The 9,275-nt window shown below is 38.7% G+C and overlaps 1 protein-coding gene across 1 annotated transcript in view; it reads left to right on the forward strand.

Annotated features, from left to right (window-relative positions):
* The window catches only part of CSMD1 (CUB and Sushi multiple domains 1), a 1,825,670-nt gene that overhangs the window by 1,293,974 nt on the left and 522,421 nt on the right, over positions 1-9,275 (forward strand). The window contains exon 11 of the mRNA XM_046648453.1: positions 1,139-1,260. Coding sequence (XP_046504409.1) covers positions 1,139-1,260 — 122 coding nt within the window. The remainder of the gene's footprint in view (positions 1-1,138; positions 1,261-9,275) is intronic.

Here is a 9,275-nt window from a genome sequence, read left to right on the forward strand (position 1 = left end):
ATAAATGGAAAAGAGAAATATATATTCCTGGAGGTAGCTAGGAATAGATGGTTAGATGATTTTTCCTGACATTCCCCCAAGATGACCCTTGGAAGCCAGAATCCTGTTCTATTTGGTCTTGTAGCTGAATCTCCTAGAACGATGCCTGATGTGTAGTGAGTGCTCAGTCAACAAAAAGAGCAAAGGAAGGAAGGGTCATGATTAGGATTAATCCTTCATGCATGACAGTTTAATCAGTTGGTGTGATATGATGTCTTAGGAAAATGAACCATAGCTTCTTTCATATTAGTTCTTACTTGTGAAATTAGTTTCTTCTGCTCTTTTCTCAAACCCAGTTTAAATTATTAATGTGAAGACTAGAGTTCAGGCTGACATTTGATTTCCAAAAATTGTCTATTGATTTGAAAAAAGACTAACTCCTTTCTCAAAGAGGAGGTCAGCCGACATATTTTCATATCCCAAATTTACCCATATCTATTGGGTCATGTTATTTCTATGATTGGTTTGGTCTTTCAATTTTAAGGTATTTTCTTTTTCTTTTTAGAGTGACTGTTTCTATTTTCTTTCTTTAAATTGTCAACTATATTTTAAGTTCCTATTTGCATTGTGCCATAGAGAAATTGTTGTAGAATAGAATCTAATGCCTGAAAGATCATCTGTTCCCGCATCCTCATTTAAGGAGGAAAGGAGGAAGCCGTGGGAGTTGGAATTACTTATTCAAGGTCAGATAGTGTAGGGCAGAGTTGAGATGTTAACTCTGGTCTCCTGAGTTCCACCACACTGTGCTTTTCACTTGCATCTGTGTGCAACCAAAGGTGCGTACAGACTCTTTTTGAGTCAGAATGGGACTGGAAATGGACTGACTTGATTTGACATTTTCCATGGTGCTATCATCAGTTAGGCCATTCTGTGAGTGGTAGTGCCTTGAGCAATACAATATAATGAAGAGTTCCAGTGCAGCATTGCAGCTACCAGACAACGGTCCCAAAGGCTGGGCAAAATGCACTTGCCAGCTTGAGCCCATGAATCATTTCTTATCATGGTCAGTAAATAGCTAACTTGAAGTTCCATGTACGTATTATTTCTTCACCACACAGATGAAATGCTACAGAAAATAACATCATCTCTGTATTTCTAGCTAGAACATGTGGATCGAATCTGCGCGGGCCCAGTGGAGTCATCACCTCTCCTAATTATCCAGTCCAGTATGAAGACAACGCACACTGTGTGTGGGTCATTACCACAATGGATCCAGACAAGGTAAGGCTTTCCTCCCCACCTCCATAGAGCTAATACAGTCAATACTCTGACTCAGCCAACTATTTAAGATGAATAACCTGGTGAGTGTTATGTACCTTTGCATTTTGCTGTTTAAATTGAAAAGCTCATGCTGCATTACATGTCTATAAATTCCCATAAAATTGGAAAGCTAGTCTCAGATTCAATTATAAAGTGGCAATTCTCAGTGTGGTCACCTCCTACTGGTTGTGGAAGATGTGTCCATGTTCTTGTCCATGTCCAAGTTATGTCCGGCTCTACCACTTAGAAACTTTATGGATGTGGACAGGTGGATTGTCTTTCCTGAGCCTCAGATTCCTCATTGGTAAAAGATATAATCCTGCACTGACTTTTGAGGGTGATTGTGAAGACTACATAAATACATGTGTGCCCAAGTAAGTGCAATATCATTTTCTACTATGAGCTATTGGCATGAGCAGTGGTAATGTAAACAAGCAGAAGATAAATAGAATAAAACATTAATAATTTAATAACTATTTACAAGCCATCTCATTAATTTGTCTGTCAAAAAAGAAAGGTTTGCTGTAAATCTGCATTAAAAATACAGAGCATGTTGCTAGTTTAGAGGGAATTCCTTTTATTACTTTCTGCATTTACACATGTTTAAAAAATTAGTATGCTCTGTTTCTTTGGTTTCTAGCAAGTTGAATCATAAGACATTGAAATTTAGATAAATGCTGAAGTTTAGATAGTGGAACTTTAGGGAGGAATACTAAAAAAAATGGGTTTGTTTGTTTGGGGATATAGAGGTGTTGAATTGAATTAATGGTAAAGGAATTATATCTATTTCATGGGTGTCCAAATAAAAACAGGTGTTTTATATTATAGGGCTAGAGGTGTCATTGGAGCCGAAAGTATCTGATTGGGGAAACTGAAAAATCCTGAATTATGTTACTTTTGCAATTTGGGAGGCAGAGGAAACTTTTTCCTTGGATGCTTATTTTTTTTTAAAGAAAATATATCTAGAAAGAATTAATTCAACTAAATCAGGGGAATGGGTCAGTTAATTTCTATATGTTCTGATTTGGGGGAAACCCCGGATAAGACAAACACGAAATCTGGCACTAACGAGACCTCTTCATATGGACCTTTCATGTTGAGAAGAAGAAACTGCACGATGATAGCTGTTTAGGAGGAGACGTGGGAAGCAGAGTGTGGAATCTACCACGAGATCCCAAGTGAGAGTTGGCACAGTCTGAAACAGAGCAGGCACAGAGGGCGTGCTGAAGGAGCAGTGAGTCCCAGAGGTGTCTTAGCCGTCGTCGGCAAGAGGTGGTGATGGATGGAATACCAGGAGTGAGGGGGAAGGAAGAGTTGGCAGGTGCTTGTGGTTCTCTTGGCTAACGTGATGCCCGCGTGATGGCCTTGCACTGCAGGGGATGTGAGTGAAGGACAAAGGGAGGAAGCAGCAATGGCATGGAGGGTGGGTGGTGAAGCCCTTACTAGAATGAGCGTATGTTCCAGCCTGCCCTGGGGAGTCCTGCTTACATCTGCTCTCCTTGCACAATTATTAATAACGTCCTTCTTTTATTCTGCAAATTGTTCCAGTTTGGAACAATAGATACCGGGTTCTCCCTACCTTGAGCCAGGGAAAGGACCTCAGAAACCAGTTTTTTATAGGAAAGGATCATGAGTTTGGTTTTAGGTATAATGAGAGTGAGGCACCTGCTGTGTATCCCAGTGGATGTACCTGGTAGAGGTAGTTTGGAATTCACAAGGATGTTGTTCGCTGCTGAGACCTGGGAGGTGCATGGCGGCATGCAGAGAAGCCAAATAGAGTCAGAGAGACTCGTGCTGATGGCATTCTGTTCCTCTTAGGGTCAGTTGAAAAGTGGGCTGGGCCTCCCTTTAATGAATGATAGGGATCTTTGCAACCATAAATGCCATGTAAAGGGTTTGAAAGTAGTAAACTCTTTTGTATGGATGAAGTGGAAGACCCATGGTGTTCCAACAGGGAAAGCAGTGGCTCCAAGTAAATCTTCTAGGAATTTGATTAAAGCCCTTCCAATATTTTCAAAATTCATTTAAATCCAGATTACATATGGATAATCATAAATATTTTCCTATGTGAAAGATATACCTGTATATCTGAGTTTATCTTTCTTTCCTGCACATATTAGAATAATTGAAATCTCTGTGTAAATAAAGGTAGCTTAAGGTTCCTATTGTCTAAGCCCTTTACCTCACAGAGAGGAAGCTGAGATCCAGAGAAGGTGCACTTCTCTAACATTGCACAGCCTTTTTTCTCCTACTGCAGGATAAAAGCATGTTTTATTTTCATTGCACTGTGATAGCACTTCATTAGCTTTCCTCCTCCTAGAAGAAGAGATATTTCTTTTTGTACCTATCTATTCCATTATCACTTTGATGAGTACCAGAGGGAATGAAATAATACGTTATTCAGTGTGTCAACAGGATGTTTTTGGCTGTGGGTAACAGAAGAGCTGATTAAAAGCCAGAAGGTTTTAGGGAAATATGGTTCACGTAACAAAAGGGCAGAGGCAGGGAGATTCTAGGCTTAACTCAGGAGCCCAGTTGTTTACAATGTTTTCTGCTCCGCCATCCAGAGCAGTGACGATGTCCCCCCTCAGGTCATAAGATGCTAAGACATAGTCAGTTCAGTGAGGAAAGGAGACGTGTCTTTCTTAGAAAGGGGAGAAATTTTCTAGAATGTCCCTAGCAGACTTCTCTTCAGGTGCAATTGAATCAAAAGCTGGTGGTCAAGCTCTGAGGAAGCCTAAGGAAAGAACCATCTGGAAGCCAGAAGAAAGGGCTGATGAATCTGGGTACATGCAGACAAGTAAACTATCGAGAAGGAGATTTCGGTTATCATCAGATTCATCTTTTGCTTATAATCTTTCAAATCCCATTGTTTTGCTGTTTTACCAGACACCAGTGGGCTGAAATTGGTTAAAACTCATAAAGTGTGTTCTTTGCCATTTTGAAGTTGAGTTTTAAACTTGGCCAAACTGCAGAGTGGCAAATAAAATAATGAATTTATGCAGTCTGTGTTTGTACATTTCTCTCATCTTACAAGTTTCAGTTTTCTCTCTCATCTTTGTGTATATTTACATAGATTTTTGTAAAGATTTTGTATAAATTTTGTTGATTCTTAACACTCAACAATTAACAAGTTAAGTTGCATGAGGCTTGTGTTATACTGCTTCAGAAAATTCTTGGCCTTTCTTCATTTATTCTGATGAAATGTTCATAGAAGAAATGAGGCATTCCAGGTTGATACACTCACACACACCGATACTCTTGCTGGAGCGCCACTTAGACACCTGAAGGCATCTCAATTAAGCAGAATTACCATCCAAATTAAGCAGCAGTCATTGCCATTAAGTATAATTAGGCTTAATTTGATTCCTTGGGAGACATTCCAAATAAGGGGGTTTCCCGATGAAGCGCGTGGTGATGAGGGTACATTGCATATTGAGCAGAAGAGGAAAGAAGAATTATATAAAGGGGTCCAGACAGTGACTCCTTCTGGAAGCATGGACAGAGAGTTCCAGATACGAAGGGTCAGTACTCCTCAATTTGTATGTTTGGTGTGCTTTGTAAACTTTAGAGAAGTAAGATGGAATAGCAAACTAAAATCAATTTCCAAAGTCAATTAGAGATTAGTTAATAAACTCCTCTTTTGTTGAAAGATAACTGCTCATGATGATTTATGCTCTTTCCTGGTCTTATTTATGCTTTGACTATTCTATAACCAAGTGATGTGTGTCAGTTTATGCCAACTGTTAACATAATATTACTCCTTGACAATAATTACTAGGAAGCTCAGAGTGTCTCTTAGTAATGCATATTACAACTTAAAATATTGTAGAATGTCAAGTTAAAGGGAATACTAGATGTTGATTTATATATTAATTAGCACACATTATACTAATATATATTATTATCATAATATGTATTATATATAATATGGAGGTTATATTAGGAGAACCTGCTGAGTAGGCAGAAAGAGTAAAAAAAATGACAGTTCCTCAAGAAGATTCAATTTAGTGTAGATGCCTGTTTCTAAACTCTCAAGTTATAATTGGTCTTACATGCCAGTTAGTACAGAGTCAATAAAAATTAATACATTAATAAGATACTTATTAATATATTTCATTGTAAACACATTCAGCAGCTCATCTTTTCTCAGATAAAACTCTGAGGAGTCCTGTGATCAAATTCCTAAGAAAGTAATGTTATGGTTGGTAGGCTACAGATTATGCGAATTATAGGCAAAGGCTCACAAAAGTTCATCCCTGGGGTTTTCACTGAAAACTAATATTAAACATATCATGGAAGACAGCTTTCCCTAGAATCTTTTTATATGTGGATATATAGGTATACGTGTGTGTGTATATATACATATATATTTTTTTCAAATACTTTCTGTGATGACATAATTTCAGTATCTAATTTTAATCTGAGCTCCTCAGAGGATATTTTCTTTGGTGTTAAACCGAGGATTTAAATGATTTAAAGCATTTGAACTCTGTCTTAGTTCATCCAGGTTGCTATAACAAAATAGCACAAACTGGGTGGTTTATAAACAACAAAAATTTATTGCCCACAGTTCTGGAGACTGGAGGTGTGACATCAGTGTGCCAGCATGGTTGGTTCTGGCAAGGACCCTCTTCCTGGTTGCAGACCACCGACTTCTCACTGTGTCCTCACCTGGCAGAAGGGGCGAGGGAGCTGTCCAGGGCCCTTTTTATAAGGGCACAATCCCATTTAAGAGGGCTCAGCCCTTGTAACCTAACTACTTCCCGAAGGCCTCACTTCCCAAGACCGCCACACTGGTCATTGAATTTTCAATATATGAATTTGAGGGGACACAACCATTCAGACTATAGCAAACTTTTAAGTAAATAAATGCTCAAAAATTCATAAAATTGTTTTGCTAGGCAAGCGAATATCATCAACTAGATAACCCTCATAAACATCTTCATATGGGTTTTAAAAGATCCCATTGTACATTACATGTGGGAGAAGTTGTAAAGTTAGTTTGAGATAGATTCAGTCAATGAATACTCAGAAGCACATGTAATTCTTATCGCCACACCCTGCCTGTCCACTTTTCTAAAACGTCACCAGGGTTCTCCCCACACTCGTTTGATGCTTGCACATTGAACTGGCATGTGTGTATCCCGGGCCCTCCACTGGGGAAATGTGCACATTACGTACATACGGTGTGTCTTGAGAACAGGAGAGTCATGGAAGTGGGGTAACCCAACTCCATGGAGGGAAATCAAGGTCATTTTGTAGGAGAAGGCACTGAGTGTGAGGAAGTTTTTCACGAAGAAGGACAAGTTGTATGAGCTCATGAAGGGAAAGAGGCTGAGGGAATGAGAGGGAAGTGACAGCAAGTGGCTATTTCCAGAATGAGACAGGAAACAGGAAAGTTTTATGCTAGTGGCAAAGGATGTCCACATAGGATTCTGAGGACAGGAATGACATTCCAATGTGTCTTAGAGCCTTCTGCCAGTAGTCATGTGGACAGACCTGAAAGCCACACAATTGGAAGCAAGAAATAGCTAGGCTTTACTATAATTATGAAGATGATATGACCCTAATTCAGGGCAATGGCATCAGGTATGGAGAGAAGAAAATGGATTTGAGAAACTTAAGGGGTGGATCATTAGGCAGAGCAATGTGTGCATTTCCTTTACGTCTTATATTTAGTGAACAACTCTTACTATCTAAAAGAATCAGGAATATTCCTTTATATTTAGTGTTTGTCAGAAAATCCAACTGTTTGTCAGTCTCCTTTCTGGGGAAGAGCATTACCTTATTTTATTATCCAGTGGATTTTTTACGTAATTTGAAGTAACAAATTCATACTGATATAGAAAAGGCTGTCACCTGCATTCAAATTATTTTAGAGTTAAGGTAAAACTAAATTTATGTATAATTGTTTAAGATTTTTAAAATGGAATTTGAATACATATAGTTCAATAGTTTTTATTTACTCCTTAGAGGACTCACAGATTGGAGGGCAGGCAGAAATTACACACATGCTTATGGGCTATAACACTTACGAAGCATCCTCATCATTTCCATCACGGACATTTTTCCAGCCCGGAAGTGATGATGGGGTCGATTTCTCTGCCCATTCACTTCTCTTCTGTGTCACTGAATGCCACTGGAGGAAGGCGGGTTCCCTTCCAGCTTCCTTTCACGGCACATTAACAGTGCTCCCGCAGTTCTTCTTGGCCATCACCGTTAATCTTAGGTTACTGATTCATTATTTTGTCCTTGTCAACTCTCCAATCTATATGTCTCTCCACGCCAGCCCTTTTATTGTCAATGTTGTCTATATTATCACTCTTTGATATTTGCAACTTTTTTCATGAAGTGAGTTTGGCTCTTGACTGTTTCCTTCTCAAGTCTGTAATCACCCTTCTCAATATCCTTTCTTTTCTGTCACATGGGCACCTGCATTCTCTTCTTTCTGCTGAATTTATTTTCTCCTAACAGTCCAATTCTTGACTTCTTAAACCAAATTTACTTATTTTTATCATCTCTTGGTACTCCAAAATAACAGAAAATAGAAAACAAGGTCCATGCTTTTGATTTGCATTTTTAAGCCATTGCATGAATTGCACACACACACATGTGTATGTGTATATATCCATCCACTCACATGATGGAGACAACATTTTTATAAGATAATCTGTCAGTACTGTGCCGAGTACAGTAAACAGGGAGAGAATGGCTGCGGAGATGAAGACAGAGGAGCCAGCACCGTGGACTCAGTGTGCGGACACGAGCATCTCAGCTGGCTCAGTGCTTACTTATAGAGATGCAGAAGGTGAAATACGCCGGTGACACTGCTGTGAGAAAAGTCCGCAGGATTGACTGTGCTTTTTTTTTTTTTGTAATAAAAGTAGCTTAAAAAGAGGAGCTTCAATAATTGTACGTTCAGAATATGCCCAAAAGAGTGAATCTTAGTCCTCATCCCAGAAAAGTGGACAAGATTTTTTTGTATGTTTATATTTTGCTTTCTATGAGGGCGGGGAGGGTGTAGTTTATAACAAAGGGAGACAGAAAGGACCATTTTCCTTGATGCTCTGAAGATGCCGTCCTTCATTCTTCCTGTCTCCAGTTAGCTGTGCAGGTCTTAGAAGTGGTCACCTTTTCTTACCTACTCACTCTCTGCCTTTAAACACTTTTCCTTTGGCATTTTTTCTTCTTTTACTGCTTTTCTTATTTAAATACATTAGTAATTATATGACTAGCAAAAACAAAAGTTATTCATTCAGCAAATTTTTGAGCCACCCATTCTTTCAGATAATTGAGAGAGCAATGACAGAGCGGCTGATATCTTTGCTTGTGTGGTGATCCCACTTAGGAGGGAGAGAGACAAAACTACCCCAACTCAATGAAACGTATTCCAGTGGTGACCAGTAATCTCAGGTCAATGAAACAAGATCAAGAAATAATTAATTGAGAACATTTAAATGTTTATAAACTAAAGGAAAAAAATTTAAATTCTGTGGAAACCCTGCCACCCACAGGTAATCACTATTTTTGTTTTAATCTATGGTCTCCTGTTCTTATGTACACAGATCCTGGTAGAGCAAAGTGAGGTCACACTCTAAATTCTTTTATGTCACTCTGTTAAGGGACAAAAGGAAAAGGATTCATGAGTAAAGTAGCAGAAACTGTGCTTTGTTTTACTGCCTATAATTGTAAAAAGATTCCCTCTACACTTCAAACATTTCAACTCAAGGCAGGAGAAATGGTCAGATCCCCCCAAAATAGAGGGGAAAATTCCCAAAGCCATAATAGATTCGTGTGACCAATCCATGACTTGCTCAGAGTCAAAATTAAACATTGTATCTTATTTTTTTTTTAATTTTTGATTTGTTTTTTGTTTTTGGTAAGAGAGATTGTCCCTAAGCTAACATCTATTGCCAATCTTCCTCTTTTTGTTTGAGGAAGATTGTTGCTGAGCTAACATCTATGCCAATCAT

Source organism: Equus quagga, chromosome 22 (genome assembly GCF_021613505.1).
Source record: "Equus quagga isolate Etosha38 chromosome 22, UCLA_HA_Equagga_1.0, whole genome shotgun sequence".
Lineage (NCBI taxonomy): Eukaryota > Metazoa > Chordata > Mammalia > Perissodactyla > Equidae > Equus > Equus quagga.